The sequence below is a fragment of the Gallus gallus genome, chromosome 31 (assembly GCF_016699485.2).
Source record: "Gallus gallus isolate bGalGal1 chromosome 31, bGalGal1.mat.broiler.GRCg7b, whole genome shotgun sequence".
Lineage (NCBI taxonomy): Eukaryota > Metazoa > Chordata > Aves > Galliformes > Phasianidae > Gallus > Gallus gallus.
In genome coordinates this window covers 1,628,301-1,647,767 of record NC_052562.1, presented here as the reverse complement: position 1 = coordinate 1,647,767, position 19,467 = coordinate 1,628,301, and the positions used below count along the sequence as shown (strand labels likewise).

The 19,467-nt window shown below is 54.2% G+C and overlaps 4 protein-coding genes and 1 long non-coding RNA gene across 9 annotated transcripts in view; 4 read left to right on the top strand and 1 right to left on the bottom strand.

The window, feature by feature from the left end:
* The window catches only part of LOC124417463 (V-set and transmembrane domain-containing protein 1-like), a 242,283-nt gene that overhangs the window by 16,650 nt on the left and 206,166 nt on the right, over positions 1-19,467 (top strand).
* The window catches only part of CHIR-AB1 (immunoglobulin-like receptor CHIR-AB1), a 173,847-nt gene that overhangs the window by 136,459 nt on the left and 17,921 nt on the right, over positions 1-19,467 (top strand). For 2 of the 4 annotated variants that reach the window (XM_046904774.1, XM_046904773.1), the window contains exon 1: positions 15,815-16,063. In XM_046904774.1, the coding sequence (XP_046760730.1) occupies positions 15,832-16,063 (232 nt within the window). In that variant the 5' untranslated portion in view covers positions 15,815-15,831. 4 annotated transcript variants of the gene reach the window in all.
* CHIR-A2 (immunoglobulin-like receptor CHIR-A2) overlaps positions 1-19,467 on the bottom strand; it is a gene marked incomplete at its 3' end in the record, with an annotated part of 151,594 nt that overhangs the window by 123,982 nt on the left and 8,145 nt on the right.
* Positions 4,428-7,105, top strand: LOC100858226 (immunoglobulin superfamily member 1-like). Of its 2 annotated transcripts, XM_040654279.2 has the most exons (7): positions 4,955-5,029; positions 5,103-5,138; positions 5,263-5,541; positions 5,623-5,934; positions 6,056-6,196; positions 6,306-6,343; positions 6,783-7,105. In XM_040654279.2, the coding sequence occupies exons 1-7, from the start codon at positions 4,999-5,001 to the stop codon at positions 6,918-6,920; spliced, it is 975 nt and encodes a 324-aa protein (XP_040510213.1). In that variant the 5' UTR covers positions 4,955-4,998; the 3' UTR covers positions 6,921-7,105. The 2 variants fall into 2 exon arrangements, with proteins under 2 accessions (XP_040510212.1, XP_040510213.1); XM_040654278.2 differs by having other exon boundaries at positions 4,428-5,138.
* The window catches only part of LOC112531103, a 2,278-nt gene continuing 526 nt past the window's right edge, over positions 17,716-19,467 (top strand). Inside the window, exons 1-3 of the long non-coding RNA XR_005842303.1 lie at positions 17,716-18,191; positions 18,296-18,332; positions 18,764-19,467. The exon at positions 18,764-19,467 is cut by the window's right edge and continues 526 nt beyond it. This is a non-coding gene — a long non-coding RNA (uncharacterized LOC112531103). The remainder of the gene's footprint in view (positions 18,192-18,295; positions 18,333-18,763) is intronic.

Here is a 19,467-nt window from a genome sequence, read left to right as displayed (position 1 = left end):
CTAACATTTCCATGAACCAGGAAAAAATTGTGGAAGTGGGGACCAATGTCACCATCCAGTGCTGCAATCAGGGCTATGGGGGCATCATCTTCTTGCACAAGGACGGGCACTCAGCCCCTGTCCAGCACCAGGACCCCCGTGGCGGGGGCACAGCCACCTTCATCCTTGTTGCGGTGACCCCAGCTGACAGTGGCACCTGTAGGTGCTCCTATCACCCCAAGGCCTCCCTCTTTGTGTCCACACCCCTTGGGGACAGTGTAACGCTGGAGGTGACTCCCTCACCTGCACCCCCAGGTAGGTACCTGCCCCCATTTGCTTGCCCCCAGTACCGCCCATGGGTGGCAGTGTCATCACATCCCTTCCCCATGGAGGTGATGCTGGGAATGAACACACCCAAGTACCTGTACCCCACAGGTGCTGAGTTGGTGTCCCGTGGGAACCTGGTGGTGGCAGTGGTGAGGGGCTGCGCTGCTGCCATCATCTTTGCCCTCGGCATCTTCTTTGTCATCGATGCCCGCAGCCTCTGGATACGGAGAGATGAGAGTCTGGGTGGGGAAGGGATTTAATGGCTTGGATCTCCTGTACATCCCCTACACATCTCCCCCGTCTTTCTCTTCCTCTCCTTCCATTCTTCTGTAGAATCCACCAGGTGTACCATTGGACCCAATATACATTGCCTATCCATTCCCCCAGGTGTTCTTTGTCCCCATTCCATCACCTATAAATCCATCATGTATCCCCTGCCTCCCCTTCCAGACCCTATAAATTATCTAGTCCCAGTCATCTTGTGCATCTGTGTCCATCCTTTACTGATCAACTACAAGTCCACCCAAGTGTTACCTGCATCCACCTCCATCCCCTGCCTATTCTCACAAATCCAACAAGTTTCACACCCCTTTCATCTCCCATAAGCCCTCTCTGCTCTCCTTTGGTTTTGACTCCGGTGCCTAACCACAAAATCCTGAGGTGGTGAAGTTCAAGATGAGTCTTTGGGTCAGGAACCCCGGATCCCAACCTGTCCCATCTGCCCCCCATACTCCACCTGGCACCCAAATCCCCTCACGTGAGGACTCCAGGACTCCCCAAATCATATGACTGCATTAGAGACCCCCAGGCCCCAAACTGAAGTCCTTGCAGACCCTGGGGAAATCCCAACCATAAACATCTCCCCATCAGTATGGGTAACCCCAAACCATGTAGTGGGACCCCAAAAAGCCACACATAGGATCTCCCAGTTTTGGACCAATTGGACCCCAAATCAAAATCCCTCCCAGATCCCCAAATGCATCATCTTTGACATTCACCTCACACTTACAACAGAGCTGTCCCTCCTCACTGCCATCCTGAGGAGCCCCACAGTCTTTCTCCGCTGTCTCCATGTGACCCCTGGTGACAGTGAGGGACTGACCTGTGCCGACCAGGAGATCCCATCCCATGGGGGCACCCACCACTCCACAGCTCCCAGATACCGATGCTAACGTGGGTGCTGGAAGACCCCATTAATGCCTCCCTCCCAGGTGTCTCCTTTTTGGGGTGCACTGTGTGGGAGAGACCCAAATTCCCTGTTTTGGGCTCCCTGATGCTCTGTTTCCCCCCTCAGTGATTCCCAGATCTCACCAAATCTAACCCCCACAAGTCACTGCCAGAGCCCCCATATGCTTCTCAATCACATCAAATCCCTAAATGCTCATCTCTAACCACAACATCCTTTCATTGCCCTCAAATCCTTCCGCACCCTTTAATACCGTGGGTGCAGATCCCCACAGCTGTGAGCAGAGCGTGTTCCAACACAACTGCTCTCAGCAGTACAGCAGCCTCAGAGCTGCTGCTCACAGCGCTGAGCTGTTCCTTCCCTCTGGGCCATCCCAGCTCTCAGGGCTCTTTCCTTCCCTGCGCTGGCACTGCTTCTCCTCTTGGAGGGCTGCCCTGCAATTCTGGATGCTTCTGCCCGTTGGCCTGCAGCGTGTGCTCATGGCACAGCGGCCATGGATGCAATGTGCTCCTTGTGCTCAGCAGTGCCATTGCTCGCGCTGCAGGAACCTCACCATGGGAACTCCTCACACGGGCACTCTCTGCTCCACACAAGTGCAGTGGAACAACAAAAACCATTTTCTGGCAGGTTTTCTTTGCTTGCTACCTCTCAAACATTTGCAAGACAAGGCTCTTGCCAGAACAACAGAGGCTGCAAAGCCCGAGATGCCGTGAGATAACCGGACAGCTTTTGTGTGTCCACCAATGGCACTGCTTCACCGCAAGCACCTTTCTGGTACAGACACATTTCTGACCAATGTGGCACTGTGAACTCACTTCTTTACATCCTTGCGATGCTGCAGCTGCCCACCAGCAGACACAGAGGGATGCCCAGAGAAGCTGCATTTCTTGCTGTCTCCTTTTGGCCAGGTGGAGACTTCAGCGATTGGATGAGCGCTCTCATCCCCCCTTCTGCTCCAGCACTGCAGCTCCTCAAAACGGACCACGATTGCTTTTCCCCTTCCATCTCTCTCTCTTACGTTCCTTCTCTGCTTCTCTCCATTTCCTCTCTTTTCTTTCTTTTTCTCTCTCTCCCTCATTTACATCCCATCTACAACCTCAAACTCCAATGTGGACACCTAGGTCATATTCATAGGAGCACCAAATCTAAGCCTCTGCACACCGCTAAAGCCTTAACCACCCCACAGTCCCCATGGGTACCCTCAAGCCATGCATTGGGAACCCCTAACGACACCTGTAGCGTCCCTCAAAGTCTGACCCAAGGAGACCCCAAATCTCAGCCAGCCACGAACCACAAATGCACTCTCTTGGCTATTACTCCACATACTGGGATCACTGGTCCCCCCACATGCACTTTGGGGAACCCCGTGGTATCACCCCGCTGTTCCCCCGTGTCTCCAGGTGCCACACGCTGACAACGAGGGGCTGACCTACACTGAGCTGCAAGCTGTGACCCCCAGCTTCTGCCGCCCTGGACCCAGCGCGGTCCCCCAGCCCCCGGTTGTCTGTCTCAGGTGTTTGCCAAGGATGACATTTCCCTCCTGCAGTGCTCCGTCCTTGGCAATAGTTTGTCACAGATGTCCATACCCCAAAGGGCGGTGCCACGGATGAGGCAGATGTGGAGCGCTGGGTGTTTCTCTCTGCTCAGAGAGGGCTGATGGAGCCTGGCAGAGACACACAGCCACAGTTCTGAGCTGAATGCCTGCCTGCAGTGCTGTGCATTCCATCGGAAGATTCACAGCTCACGTGTTCATGGTGGCATAAAATGGAGTCTCACAGATAAACCCCCAAAGGGATGAATTTCTCCTCACTTTGGAGCCCTGTTCCCCCATCCCTGCACACAGCACAGAGCACAGCTGCGTCTTTCTGCTGTTCACAGCACTGAGCACAGCGATGTGTCACAGCGCACAGCACCATCGGCCATCGCTCCCATCAGCACCGCACTGCGCCTCGTGTCCCCATCTCAGCTCACACAGTGCCCATCACACAGCGCTGTGTGGCTGCTGGGAGCCATGGGTGTGCATCCATGCTTGGGCTGGGCTGCTCTGTGGGGCAGAGCTCATTTTATATGGGGTGGGGTAGGGTGGGGGGGCAGCCGCAGGACTCGACGATCCCCACAGATCACCCCAGCCCTACAGTTCTGTCCCTCTGTGCCATCCCCTCCCAGCTCTGGGACCCCCATCCCCAAACCACAGCACCGCCCCACAGCCAGCCCTGTGGGACTGCACTCCTTCCCCATCTGCCCCAGAGGAACTCCTCATTCCTCAGGGATTCCTCACGCCTTCCCAGTACTGCCCAGAAATACACCCACCGTGCCTCTGGCAAACAGAACTCTTGGCAATCCACCCCAACATCACATCACCAGTCCTGTGGGACATCAGATCTGTCCCCAGCCACCCGAAGGCCTCGATGAGTCCATGTTCCCAACCACACGTGTGCACACCCATAGGTCTGCATCCCCGTGTGTGCCACTGCATGTCTTCATGTATATTACATGTGTGCACAGTCACATACGCGCAGCAGCCGTACACACATGTACTACATGCTTAGTGCTCTGCCTCTGTGTGTCTGTGACATTGTGTTTGTGCATGGATACACATACAAAATTGTGGAGAGCTTTTGGGACCCGGAGCACTGGCTCCGGGAGAGGGGCCATGATGGGATGCAGCTGGTAAGGAGATAGGGCCCTGCTCATTAAACCAGGCAAGGTTGTGCTGCCCTCACTCAGGAGCAAGGAAGTGATAAGAACATGCTGCAGTTAAGAAAATTGAGTGGTATGCAGTAAACAATCGGGCATTCATCACGGGACTGTCACGGTACCTAGCGTTGATGGTTACTTTCTCACGTAAAGAACTAACCAATAAGAGAACCCAATTTGGCATATGTAGTAGCTCATTAACTATCGTATAAATGCCTGCGTGTGCTTCAATAAAGCTGAGACTTGTTGATCATGAAAGCATGAGACTTGTCTCCCGCTGATTTCCTACACAAAATAATGCACATGTGTGTGTCCTTAGCATGCGACAGAGGTCTGTGTGGGTGTCACTGTGTCCCCAGTGGTTCCTGCTGCTGTCCTCATTGAGGATGGTGGAGGAAAGCACAGTGGGGACAGAGTTTGGAACCCAAAGTTCGTGGAGACAGCAGGCTGGATGTGTTGGGGACCACCTGTGACATCCCATGTGGGACACCCCACTGAAGCCACATGTCCTGTGTTTTACACCCCCTTAGATGATGCCGTGCATTGCCACACACTGGCAGTGCCTTGCAGGAAGCGTGTGACAGCTGAGAGGTGACCGCCTGTGTGGGGCATCCCAACAGGGACTGCAGTTCCAGCTTCATGCAGAGAAGCCCATGGCGTATCCCCAAAGACACCACCCCTTGGGGACCGCAATTGCAACACTGAGGAGGTGACATCATGTCACTTCTTCTCCCTTGGAAACTGAAAGCAGCTCTCCGGCCACTTCCTTCCTCTGCTGCAGTCTCACTGTCACAAGCTGCTCCTGCCTCATGGCACCAATGGCGGTGGACCTCATCCTGGGTGAGTGACCATGGGGATGTGTTGCCACGGGGGTTGGTGGCCCTGATTGGGACCAGGACCGTGTCCCTTGCAGGTTGGTGGCTGGTGGCAGTGAGCCGGGCACAGCAATGTGAGTATGGGGACGGGGGGAGAGGGGAAAATGGGGACGGAGGCAGGGGAGTGTGGTCAGGGGACCAGCAGAGGGGCCCAGGAGGGTGTGCAGGGACAAGGCCGACTGTTGTCCCCTGTCCTAGTGCCCCGACCCTCCCTGTTGCTGCACCCCAGCCAGGGGGTGTCCCTGGGGAACACTGTCACCCTGCGCTGCCACCTGCCCCAGCCAGCTACCAGGGTTGAGCTGTATCGGGATGGACAGTGGAGATCCAGAAAGGAAATGGACCAGGAGCAGGACGTGGCTGAGTTCTCCTTGGCTGGAATAAAGAAGAAAGATTCGGGGACATATCAGTGCCAGTACCAGGGGTTGGCACCTGCAGGGACATCGGAGAAGAGTGACCCCGTGAAGCTGGTGGTAACAGGTGAGGGCACTGAGGAAAGCAGATGGCCCTGGGCTGTTCCCACAGGGCTGTGTTTCATCTCTGTTACCTCTCTGAGCTCAGATAACAGCTATCCCCCACCTGGCATTTCCCTGAGCCCCAAAGAACATGTGGAGATAGGGACCAATGTCACCATCCAGTGCTCGAACCAGGAATATGGGGCCGCCTTCCTCCTGCACAAGGACGGGCACTCAGCCCCTATCCAGCACCAGGAACCCGATTATTGGGGCACTGCCACCTTCACCCTCTTTGGGGTGACCCCAGCTGACTCTGGCACCTATAGGTGCTCCTACCGCATCAGCGGCTGCTGCCTTCTGTTCTCACCCCTTGGGGATAATGTGACCCTGGAAGTGATTCCCAGACCTGCACCCCCAGGTAGGTCTGAGCCCCCATTCTGTGCTCCCCTTCTCACCCATGGCTGACAGTGTCACTGCATCCCTCATCCACTGTGGTGAGGGCTGTGTATGGGGACACCTAAAGCACTTCAACCTCACAGGTGTCAATGGGGGTCCCAGCAGGAACCTGGTGGCAGTAGTGGTGGGGGCCTGTGCTGCTGCCATTGTCATCATCATCGTCCTCACTGCCTCTTTGCTCCTTGTTGCCCAGAGAAGACAAATGCTGAGTGATTTGAGGCCTGGTGGGCAAGAGATTAAATGGCTTTGATCCCCCATAGATCCCCTATAGATCCCCACTAGTGTTGTTTGTGCCCTCCATAATCCCAACATTCTCCTCTCCCTCTGACTCAGGTGCCACCTCCAGAGGCCCTGAGGCTGTGCAGTTCCAGGTCAGTGTCTGGGTCAGGAGACCCTAATTGCAACGTGCCCCATTGCCCCTCCCCCAGAGCTCAACAGGGAACCCCAAACCCTGCCCATAGTGAATCCCTTTTATGGCTTCCCATGATGTTTTGTTTAACAGCAATGCCATCCCAGGGGGCCTCCAAATCTCCACCATGGGGATGCCTCACACCCCAAACTGAAGCCCCCTGGCATGCTCCAAGCATTAAACATCCCCAGACTCCATTGGCACCCTCTAACAAGAATGTGACCCCCAAACACCACCCACAGGGAACCCCAATGTCACAGCCACAGCTTCCCAAAATCTACACCACCCCACAATCCCAACCCCCTTTTCCTGGAAAGACCCCCACACATTACTCAGTGCCATCATCCCCTCAGTTGGGATGTTGGGATCCCATGGTCACACTGCTGTCCCTGTGTCCCCAGGTGTCCCCCGGTGACAGCGAGGGTCTGACCTACGCCCAGCTGCAAGCGGTGACCCCCAGCACCCACCCCCCCGGCTCTTCTACCACCCCTGAGCCCCCCATTATCTATGCCGAGGTGGGCACGCGGGGACCCCGCTGATGCCCCCAGATGTGTACGCAAACACGGGTGTGTTGTGTGCACACATGGACTTCAAGGGTGCACAGTGCCGGTGTGCGCGGTGTGCTCACCATCACGTGTGAATTACAGCCATGTACCTGTGCGTGTGAACACGTGGATGTGTATTAAACGGGTGTGCACCATCCCATGTGCACATCAGGTGTACATACACACGTGTGGGACACGCTGAACTCTGTGCTTCTGTGTGTGTCTGTGCGATGCCGTATGTGTGCACCACCAGCTGTACACACTGCTGCTCATGTGTCTCCTTAGCATGTGCTCCCTGGGTCTGCACTACACGTGTGCGTCCACAGCACATGCATGTCATCAACACGTGCGTTGTGCTGGCACCACATTTGTCCCCACAGCACACGCGTGTCCTTTCCGAGTGCTCCCCACAGCGCATCTCCATCTCCACAAGGCAAAGCAGCCCCCATCCCACAGTGGTTTTGAGGCAGGATTTGTGGTGAAGAGGGAAAATGCCTTTGGGTGACGGTTGGGAACAGGACAGAGGGGTTGTGGGGTTTTCCAGAAAGTGGGGGAGAAGAGGAAGTTGGTGTGTGGGAGGGCTGTGTGTGGGAGCAGCAGTGCGGGGAAGGGCAGGAGAGCTGACTTCCCCCTTTTGGTGGTGGAAGGGGAAACGCTGGAGAGTTTGTGAGCTCGATGGAGATTATGGAGTCCAGATGGAGGATTGTGGGGGGTCGATGGAGACTTTTTGGGGCCACAGGGAGATCTGGCAGCTTCATGAAGGATCTGCAGTCTTCTCGATGGAGGTTTTGGGCTGGATAGAAATGTTGGGTTGGTTGGAGGCTTTGGGTCTGAGTGAAGGATTGTGGGGTGGATGGAGGTTTTGGTGTAGATGGGGTATTACGGTATGAATGATGGATTTGGTGGCTGAATGGAGTCTTGGTGGCCTGGATGTAGAGATTGTGTCTGGATGTACAGATCAGAGGTTGGTGTTGATTTAGGGGCAGGATGGAGATTTCAGAGGGGACAGAGATTTTGGGGGATGGGTGACATTTATGGGGCTGGATGGTGGATGTGGGGACTGAATAGAGTTTTTTTGAGGTGCATGATGATTTTTGTGGCTGAAGGTCCTGGGGTTCATTGAGGTTTTGGAGGGCTGTGTGTGGAGGGTGCGGTGGGGTGTGGATGTTGGGACTGGATGAAGGATTTGAGGTGGCTGGATGGAGATTGTGGGGCTGGATGCAGAGATTGTTGTGAGATGGAGGTTTTGGGAATGGGTGGAGATCACTGGGATGAATGGAAGTTTTGGGGTCAGAACGCAGATGCTGTAGGTCGATTGCAGGATTTTAGGGTCTGGTAAAGGATTTTTGGGGTGAGTGGAGGTATTGGTTTTGGTAGGACAGATAGATATTAGGAAAGATAGTTCAGGTGTGTGGGTGGATAGAAGGGCCAACAGGTGGGAAGATGGAGAGACTGACAGGCAGAAGGTGGCTTGAATTTGGTGTGTCCATACTGGATCAGGAGGTGCATCCCCAGGAGCAGGAGATCCAGCAGGAGGATGGATGGATGGATGGATGGATGGATGGAGGGATGGATGGATGGGCAACAGAGTGATGGAAAGCAGCCCACACAGCTGGGAATCTGTCCTCAAGGACAGGGAGAGGAGCAGAGCTGTCAGATGTGTAAGGCCGCTTTGCCCAGGGCACAAGAGCTCTCCATCCCCAGTGCAGGCAGTCCGGAAAGGAAGGCAAGAGAGCAGCATGGCTGAAGCGGGACCTGCTGGTCAAAGTGGAGAGCAAGAAGCAGATGCACAGGCAGTGTCAGCAGGACTAGGGAGCGTGGCAGGAGGTTGGTGTAGGTGCTGGTTTCTGTGGGGCTGGGGGCAGGAAGGCCAAGGCCCAGCTGGAACTGGACGTGGTGAGGGGTGCAAAGAAGAACAAGGAAGGCTTTGACAGGGCTGTCAACCTGAAAAGGAAAGCCCAGGGGGGCAAACCCATCAGAGAGCAATGCAGGCAGGCTGGAAACAACAGACAAGAAGGCTGACTCCTTCATGGGGTATATGGGTTCCGCACACAGCCTCTGTGTGTCAGTACATTCAATCAGACTCAAAAATGCTGTCCCACATTCTGAGAGCAAGGCAAGGTTTATCCCTTGTTCCTGTCCTTCTCATTCAGACTGCAGGATGATTTCCTGATCTGATGCATCTGGCAGCACCACACACCCTCGCTGAGTGCTATTCTGTTCAGCAGTGAATTGGCTCTGCAGGGCTGCCAATGGCCCCTGCCAGGATTTCAGCCTTCCATCAGCAGTGTGCTGAATGACAGCCTCTTCTTCTGGGCTGTCAGCAGCACTGCTCCCAACACAGCGCACACTGTGTGGTTCTGAGCCCAAGGCATTCCCGGTGGGGAAGGGCACACAGTGCCCCTTTTCAGCTCCTCAGGAACAGGGGAGCAGCCCAGCACTGGCATTTCCCAGGCAGCCATGGCTTGTCCCTGCTCGGGCCTGTCCCAGCATGGAGCCTTCCTGGGGGAGAGCTGTGTCATGGTTTTGCATCTTTGCTATTGGTATTCCACATCATAACATCATGGACAAAAGAGAAGAACTACGTATCCCAGAGGACCTCACGGTCAGAGAAGGAAGACACATCACAGAAGATATGTCATCTGGTTGCGCGCGGTCTTCTTCACTTTCGCTTGCTGCTGGGAGAGGAGTGGCTGTGCTTTCCAAGCCGGGCGCCTTCATCAAGTAAAGCTTTCGGTTTTGGAAACTCTCTCTCTCTCTCTCTCTCTCTCTCTCTATCGCTCTTTCGCTCTCTCTCATTTCATTTGATTGATTATCCTTACTTCCAATTAGATTGTATTATATCGTGTCATCTTGCATTCCAACATTGTAGTTAGTAAAATAAGTTCTCCTTAGATTGTTGCTGCTGCTCCATTTTTTGTTTTTTGTTTTTTTTTCCTCAGGAAGCCAGGGGGCCCCGCGAGCCTACTGCCCCCCAGGCACGGGCACAGATCTATCTAGATAACTCCGTGACAAGGGTTGAAGGGACTGTTTGGGATTTGAGGTCACATCACGCAGGCCTCATTGGCCTTTGAACTCTTGAGGGGTTCACCTGCATCAAAAAGGGGAAAGGGTGTGAGAAACACGCTCAAGATCAACAGTTTCTAGTCAGGCCAAGGTCTCTTTGAAGAGCAGTTTGTTCCTTATTGCAGTAATGGGAGCATGCCCCCTACTGATCAGGGAGATATTATGCAACCAGTAGGTGAAATCCATTCCGTTATGCACCCTGGGTCCGACGCAGGTAAAGCCTCCCCTGGCACTCATTGGTTGAGCATCTCAGGCTCACAGTCTTCTGACGCTGCTGCTATGTTACACTTCCATAGCTTCATTACACATCCATACCTCTGTTACACTTCCTTAGCTCCGTTACAATTCCATACCAAGTCTGTTACCAACCCATTGTCTTTGGGTATGTTCTGGACTTTTTATAGCGATACGAGGACAATGCTGTCACTCGTTTTGACTCTCACCTTTACCCTAGTGCCTGCGTCAATTCTACCTAGGTTGTAACTCCCCACTCTCAACTTTACTCTGTTCAGCAACTTTCTTTGGGAAAGGCAACTTATCCTAGGCTACATACAGAAATACTGGAAATTTCCACTGCAAAAACACAGTCTACCTCTCACAGAGCCACTGCCATTGGTGCCATGAGGCAGGAGCAGCCTGGGGACAGCGAGACTGCAGTGGGGACAGGGAGTGGCCGGAGAGCTGCTGCCAGTTCCCCTATTTAGTCAGGATGATGTGATCTCACCTCCTGATGAGGCGATATTAGCCCATCTGGATGGTTGCACTGTGGGGTCCCTCTGGGGTGGGACAACTGGAGAGGTGCACACTGCACACTGTGACTGTTGAGGTGCCCCACACGCTCTCAACCCTGGGGCGTCACACACTGTCCCAAAGGGCTGTGAGTGTGTCCCCTGGCATGGTGTCCCCCAACGCACGCCACACTCTCTGCACAGTGCCCCAAATAGGCAGTTCGTGCTTGCCTGGGCTCTCCAGGGCAACAGCGTCAGACAGTGACTCAGAGGAACAGAAGACCATTTATTGAACTGTCCACCATCATCAATCAACTGCCCTGCACTGAAATTAGGGGACTTACAATAAGTAACAATGAATGCGCAATACAGAGAAAGGATACTTTGGCACTGGTGTTATTGCCTTCTCTGCCACCTCCAGGGAAATTGAGGTTATGGCTGCTGCAGGAGAAGAGTAAAGATGACCGGGATGTAAATGAGGGAGAGAGAGAAAAAGAAAGAAAGAGAGGAAATGGAGAGAAGCAGAGAAGGAACATAAGAGAGAGAGAGATGGAAGGAGAAAAGCAATCGTGGTCCGTTTTGAGGAGCTGCAGTGCTGGAGCAGAAGGGGGGATGAGAGCGCTCATCCAATCACTGAAGTCTCCACCTGGCCAAAAGGAGACAGCAAGAAATGCAGCTTCTCTGGGCATCCCTTTGTGCCTGCTGGTGGGTGGCTGCAGCATCGAAAGGATGTAAAGAAGTGAGTTCACAATGCCACATTGGTCAGAATGTGTCTGTACCAGAAAGGTGCTTGTGGTGAAGCAGTGCCATTGGTGGACACACAAAGGCTGTCCGGTTATCTCACAGCATCTCGTGCTTTGCAGCCTCTGTTGTTCTGGCAAGAGCCTTGTCTTGCGAATGTTTGAGGGGTAGCAAGCAAAGAAAACCTGTCAGAAAATGGGTTTTGTTGTTCCACAGCACTTGTGTGGAGCAGAGTGCCCGTGTGAGGAGTTCCCGTGGAGAGGTTCCTGCAGCGCGAGCGATGGCACTGCTGAGCACAAGGAGCACATTGCATCCATGGCCGCTGTGCCATGAGCACACGCTGCAGGCCAACGGGCAGAAGCATCCAGAATTGCAGGGCAGCCCTTGGAGAGGAGAAGCAGCGGCAGCGCAGGGAAGGAAAGAGCTCTGAGAGCTGGGATGGCCCAGAGGGAAGGAACAGCTCAGCGCTGTGAGCAGCAGCTCTGAGGCTGCAGTACTGCTGAGAGCAGTTGTGTTGGAACACGTTCTGCTCACAGCTGTGGGGATCTGCACCCTTCGGGCCCCACGTTGGGCACCACAAGGACTGCGGTGCTGTCACCCAGCAGCAGCTCAGCACCACACAGCTTTTATTCTCACTGACCCCTCCCAGTGGGATCCCGAAGAGACTCAGAATAAAATGCCACAACTTGTGGGTCAAGATTAAATCTATGTGCTAAGAGAAAACAGGAAGAGAGAAATAACAGTAATGCTTATAGTATATGTCTACATGTGTGTATTTATGTGTAGAGAGTTGTAAAGAAATGTTGCACAAAGCAGTTGCTCACCACCCCCCAAGAGATGCTAAAAACAGAAAAGATGGAGTGGAGCATGTCATCGTTTGGTAATTTTGCTGTTGGTATTCCACATCATAACAGCATGGACAGCACGGGCAATTAAAGCATTAATACTCCTGGCCCGTGGATTGACAACCTTCCAGATACCTGCTTCTCAGAAGAGAAGAAGAAAAGCATATCCCAGAGGACCTCACGGTCAGAGAAGGAAGATACGGCACTGAAGTCACGGGATCGGGCTCTGTCAGCTCTCTCTCTCTCTCTGGTAGCCACGCAGAGGGCTGGGTGTGCTTCCAAGCTGTGCGCCTTCTTTAAAGTAGGCCTTTCGGTGTTGGAATCTTTCTCTCTCTTGTTTTATTTGATTTATTACCCTCAATTTCAATTAGATTGTATTATATTGTGTTATCTTGCATTCTGATATCACAGTCAGTAAAGTAAGCTTTCCTGCTTAGATCATTGCCGCTGTTCCATTCTCTTTCCCTCTCTGAGCCCAGGTCCTGTTCCCCTACTCCTTTCCCTTTTCCCTTCTCATTTTTTTGCGAGCCACTGGGCCCACGGGTCTATTGGGCATAGATTGATCTAGATTGATCTAAATAGCTCCATGGCATAGGGATTAGCCATAAACTGGGGGAGAAGAGAAAGTCTGTGCGTGGGAGGGCTGTGTGTGGGAGCAGCAGTGAGAGAAAGGGCAGGAGAGCTGACTTCCCCCTTTTGGTGATGAAAGAGGAAATGCTGGAGAGTTTGTGAGCTCGATGGAGATGATGGAGTCCAGATGGAGGATTTTGTGGGGCTGGATGGAGAATTTTGGGGGCCACAGGGAGATCTGGGAGCTGCATGAAAGATCTGCAGTCTCGATGGAGGTTTGGGGCTGGATAGAAATGTTGGGTTGGTTGGAGGCTTTGAGTCTGAATGCAGCCTTGTGGGCCTGGATGCAGAGATTGTGTCTGCCTGTAGAGATCAGAGTTGCATGGAGATTTAGGGGCTGGATGGAGGTTTCAGAGGAGATGGAGATTTTTGGGGATGGGTGACATTTATGGCGCTGGATGGTGGATGTGGGGACTGAACAGAGTTTTTTTGGGTGGATGGATGGACGGATGAGTAACAGAGTGATGGGAAGCAGCCCACACAGCTGGGAATCTGTCCTCAAGGACAGGGAGAGGAGCAGAGCTGTCAGATGTGTAAGGCCGCTTTGCTCAGGGCACAAGAGCTCTCCATCCCCAGTGCAGGCAGTCCAGAAAGGAAGGCAAGAGAGCAGCATGGCTGAAGCGGGACCTGCTGGTCAAAGTGGAGAGCAAGGAGCAGATGCACAGGCAGTGTCAGCAGGGCCAGGGAGCCTGGCAGGAGGTTGGTGCTGGTGCTGGTCTGTGTGGGGCTGGGGGCAGGAAGGCCAAGGCCCAGCTGGAACTGGACGTGGTGAGGGGTGAAAAGAAGAACGAGGAAGGCTTCGACAGGGCTGTCAACATAAAAAGGAAAGCCCAGGAGGGCGAACCCATCAGTGAGCAATACAGGCAGGCTGGAAACAACACACAAGAAGGCTGACTCCTTCGTGGGGTATATGGCTTCTGCACACTGCCTCTGTGTGTCAGTACATTCAATCAGACTCAAAAATGCTGTCTCACATTCTGAGAGCAAGGCAAGGTCCATCCCTTGTTCCTGTCCTTCTAATTCAGACAGCAGAATGATTTCCTGATCTGATGGGTCTGGCAGCACCACATACCCTCGCTGAGTGCTATTCCGTTCAGCAGTGAATTGGCTCTGCAGGGCTGCCAATGGCCCCTGCCAGGATTTCAGCCTTCCATCAGCAGTGCGTTGAATGACAGCCTCTCCTTCTGGGCTGTCAGCAGCGCTGCTCCCAACACAGCACACACTGTGTGTTTCTGAGCCCAAGGCATTCCCGGTGGGGAAGGGCACACAGTGCCCCTTTCCAGCTCCTCAGGAACAGGGGAGCAGCCCAGCACTGGCATTTCCCAGGCAGCCATGGCTTGGCCCTGCTCGGGCCTGTCCCAGCATGGAGCCATCCTGGAAGAGAGCTGAGAGGTTACCTCCAGACATTTCCGGACCTGTCACGGGCACAGCTTTATCTACATAACTCTGTGACACCAGAGAAGCTGCATTTCTTGATGTCTCCTTTTTGCCAGGTGGTGACTTCAATCATTGGATGAGCGCTCTCATCCCCCCTTCTGCACCAGCACTGCAAATCCTCAAAATGGACCATGATTGCTTTCCTCCCTGCATCTCTCTCTCTTACATTCCTTCTCTGCTTCTCTCCAATTTCTCTCCTTTCTTTTCCTCTCTCTTCCTCATTTTTCTCCCAGTCATCTTTTACACTTCTCCTGCAGCAGCCATGATCCATGACAGCCCAGGGTTGAGAGCGTGTGGGGCATCTCAACAGGCGCAGTGTGCAGAGTGCATCTCTCCACTTGTCGCACCCCAGAGGGGCCCCACAGTGCAACCACTCCTATGTGCTAATATGTCCACATCAGGAGGTGACATCATATCATCCTGAAAAAGAAAGGGGAACTGACAGCAGCTCTCTGGCCACTTACTTTCCCCTCTGCAGTCTCACTGTCCACAAGCTGCTCCTGCCTCATGGCACCAATGGCAGTGAACCTCATTCTCGGTGAGTGACAATGGGGACGTGGTGCCACAGGGGTTGGTGGCCCAGTGTGGGACCAGGACCATGTCCCTTGCAGGTTGGTGGCTGGTGGCAGCGAGCAGGGCACAGCAACGTGAGTATGGGGACAGGGGGAGAATGGGGACAGAGGGAGGGGAGCGTGGTCAGGGGGAGAGCAGGTGGGCCCATGACAGTGCGCAGGGACAAGGCTGACTGCTGTCCCCTGTCCTAGTGCCCCGACCCTCCCTGTCACTGCACCGCAGCCAGGGGGTGTCCCTGGGGGACAATGTCACCCTGCGCTGCCACCTGCCCCAGCTGGCTGCCTGGGTCAGGCTGTACCGGGAAGGACATTTGTCATATGCCAAGAGGAAGAAGAAGGAGCAGGACGCGGCCGAGTTCTCCTATGTTGGCACACTGCGGGAACACGCAGGTCGTTATCGGTGTCAGTATTCGGTGTCTGAGTCAGCCGAGGTGTCAGTGAAGAGTGACCCTGTGGAGCTGGTGCTGACAGGTGAGGACACTGGGGACAGCAAATGGCTCTGGCTGCTCCCCACAGGACCGTGTCCTACTGCTCTTCCCTCCCTCATGCAGATGTCAGATATCCCCCATCCAGCATTTCCATTCACCCCGAGCAACATGTGGGAACAGGGACCAATGTCACCATCAGCTGCTGGAACAAGGACTATGGGGCCACCTTCCTCCTGCACAAGGATGGGAGCTCAGACCCTATCAAGCACCAGAACTCCAGAGGTGGTGGTGCTGCATACTTTACTTTCCTTGTGGTGACCCCAGCTTACAGTGGAACCTACAGGTGCTCCTATCGCCCCAGGGGTTACCCCTTTGTGTCCTCACCCCTTGGGGACAGCGTGATGCTGGAGGTGACACCCACCCCTGCACCCCCAGGTGGGTCTGAGCCCCCCATTTGCATGCCCCCCGTCATGGATGGGTGGCTGTGTCTCTGCATCCAGTCTGCATGGGGGTTGTGGCTGGCAATAGGGACACCCAAACTCCTGGACCCCACAGGTGCTGAGGAGCCGTCTCGTGCCAATCTGGTGATGGCACTGGTGAGGGGCTTTGTGGCTGCACTCGTCTTTGGCCTCGGAGTCTTCTTTGTCATCGATGCCCGCAGCCTCTGGATACGGAGAGATGACAACTGTGGTGAGCAAGTTTAAATGTCTACCATCCACTACCGATTCCAGCAATGTCCCCCACCTGCCCTTCTACCCCATATAGACCCTCCCAGGTGTCCCTTGCCTTCCCTTTCATCCCCTGTCAATTTGCGATTGTGCTCCTGGAGTGTGACTCAAGGTCACCCCATAACCCACTTTCTGACTCAGGAGCCCCCTCATAATGCACGAGGCTGTGAAGTTCCTGATTATTGTGTGGGTCACAAACCCTGTCTCCCAACTTTCCCTGTGGGGCCTCACCAAAACTCACCAGGCAAACCCAAACCCTGCTCAGAATTACCCCTCGGCACCAACAGCCCCATATGACTCACCATACCTTTATATGCCTCCCAAATCCAGCCCATGGGGAACCCAAAATCTGCATCGGGGGGAATCCCTAGACACAAAATCTCAGCCTCCAGACCCATCGGAGCCCTCCAGGCCCTAAGCACCCACAAACCCACTAGAAGGTACCCCAAAAAACGCTCATATGGAACCCCAATCTATGACCCACAGGGATGACAAATCTAATCCGCTATTGTCCCACAATCCCTTAACACTCCAGATCCTGTGGGAACCCCCAAACCACAGCAGGACCCCCAACCATCCCCCTTGGGATCTACAAATGGAACCACCGCACAGCTCCAGACCCTCCCTCTTGAACACCACTCCCAAATACCAACACAATCGGTCCCCCTCCGAAGCATGTGGGAGACCCCCATGGTGGCACCCCGCTGTTCCCCTGTGTCTCCAGGTGCCCCCCCAGTGACAGTGACTGTCTGACCTACGCCGAGATTCGTGCAGTGACCCCCGCTGATACCCCCACACCTGCAGTACTTCATTTTTAAGGTGTTCTGGAAGGGACACCCCCCAAATTCCCCACTTGGAGCTCCATGTTGCTGTAATCCCATCCTTACACCCCTAAATCCCAAGAAATCAAACATCCCCAAATCCTCACCTGTGCAGCTCATCTCATTCCCAGGCCCACCAAATTCCTGAATTCTCCTTTCTTCCTCATTTTCTTCCCAGTACTCTGTTACACTTCTTCTGCAGCAGCCATAACCTCAGTTTTCCAGAAGGTAGCAGAGAAGGCAATAACACCCGTGTCAAAGTATCCTTTATCCCTGTCGCTCATTCATTGTTACTAGGACGTCCCCTAATTTTGTTGCAGGGCAGTTGATTAGCTGAAGGTGGAAAGTTCAATAAATGGTCTTCTGTTGTTCCTCTGAGTCACTGTCTGACGCTGTTGCCCTGGAGAGCCCAGGCAAGCACGGACTGCCCTATTGGGGCACTGTGCAGAGAGTGTGGCATGCGCTGGGGGACACCATGCAAGGGGACACACTCACAGCCCTCTGGTGACAGTGTGTGACACCCCAGGGTTGAGAGCGTGTGGGGCACCTCAACAGGTGCAGTGTGCAGAGTGCACCTCTCCAGTTGTCCCACCCCAGAGGGACCCCACGGTGCAACCACCCCTATGGGCTAATATTGCCACATCAGGACGTGACATCACATCATCCTGTCCCAAAAGGGGAATCCATGAACACAGATCTCAGCTTCCCCCCACCCGGCATTTCCTGAGCCCTGGGGGACACGTGGGGACGGGGACCAACATCACCATCCGTTGCTGGAACAAGGATTTGGGGCCACTTTCCTCCTGCACAAGGATGGGTGCTCAGCTGCCCTCCAGCGCCAGCACCCCGATGATGGGGGTATGGCCACCTTCACCCTCTTTCAGGTGACCCCAACTGATAATGGCACCTATAGGTGCTCCTACCTCATCAAAGGCTACTTCCCTTACTGTCCTCACCCCTTGGGGACAACGTCACTCTGGAGGTGACACCCACATCTGCACACCCAGGTAGGTGTCAGCTCCCATTTGCATGTCCTCAGTGACACCCATGTGTGGCACTGTCTCTGCATCCCATAGCTGTGGGGATGATGTTTGGAGATGGGGACTTCCATATCACCCGGACCCCACAGGTGCTGCCGTGGAGTCCCACAGGAACCTGTGGTGGCAGTGGCAGGGGGCTGTGCTGTCGCCTTTGTGTTCATCCCCCTCCTCATCATCTTCTTCCTCCTCACTACCCGCAGATGCCAGAGGTTGAGAGATAAGCGCCATGGTGGGGAATGGGTTAAATGGCTTCCAACATCTATAGATCCTCCATGTGTCCTTTCAGGTCCCCCCTAACACCCACTCCTCTCTTCTCTCCTTTTTTTGTTGCAGGTGCACCCCCAGAAGGCCCGAGGCTGTGCAGCTCCAGGTCAGTGTCTGAGTCAGGCAATCCCAAATCCCAGTCTGCCCTTCGGGCCCCAAACCCAACTCGGGAACCCCAGTCCTTGCCCACTGGGAGCACATAGGACTCCCAGCCCCATGTGGCTTAACCCAGCTTCATGTGCATCCCCAAATCCAGCCGATGGAAACATTTAATTTGCACCAGGGGTCTCCCCAAGCCCCACATTTAAGTTCCCAGATACCCTTGTGCCCACCAAGCCCTGAACAGTGCCCAGACCCCACAGGCATCTTCAAACTGAGTAATGGGACCTCAACACTGTGCACGGTCTCCAGTGTCTGACCCCTAGGGACCCCAAATCTCAGCCCCAAACCCACCCTCTTGGACACTCCCTGCATACTTCCCCCCAAGCAAACTGGGGACTCCCATAGTGACACTCCCCTGTCCCTCTCTGTCCCCAGGCGCCACGCAGTGACAGCGACTGTCTGACCTATGTTGAGCTGCAAGCGGAGCCCCCGACAACTCGGTGCCCTGGTCCTCCTGCTGACCCCCAACCCCCCACTATCTACGCTGATGTGCGCACTGGGAGACCCCACTGATGTCTCCCATATGTGTGGACATGCACGTGGATGTTGTGTGCACAGATGCACTTCAACCGTGCACACTGCTGGTGTGCTGTGTGTGCTTACAACCACGTGTGCAATACATGCATGTACCACTGCATGTGTTCATGTGAATTCCATGTGTGTACACCATCACACGTCCTCAATTAATGTACACATGTGTGCTTTGTGCTCTGTGCCTCTGTATGTGTTTGTGTGCCTCTTACGCGTACACTGATACATGTACACAATAGTGCACACGTGTGTCCTTATCCTTACCATGTGCCCTGTGTCTGCACCACATCTGTCCCCACAGCAAACTCTAAGGATGCACATGTGCTCCCCATGGCACATCTTCATTACTCCAACCCAAACCAGCAGCCATCCCGCAACATTTCTGGTACAGGACTCCCACTTCTGGAGAGTTCCCCTTCTCCCCCTCCCCCCCAACCCCCCACTCCTGTGGGAGAAATCCTATTCTGAAGGGTTTATTCTTCTTTTTGAAGGCGGATTCCCATTTCTGGAAGGTTTTACCCTTCCTCTTCCTCAGGAGGGTTTTATTC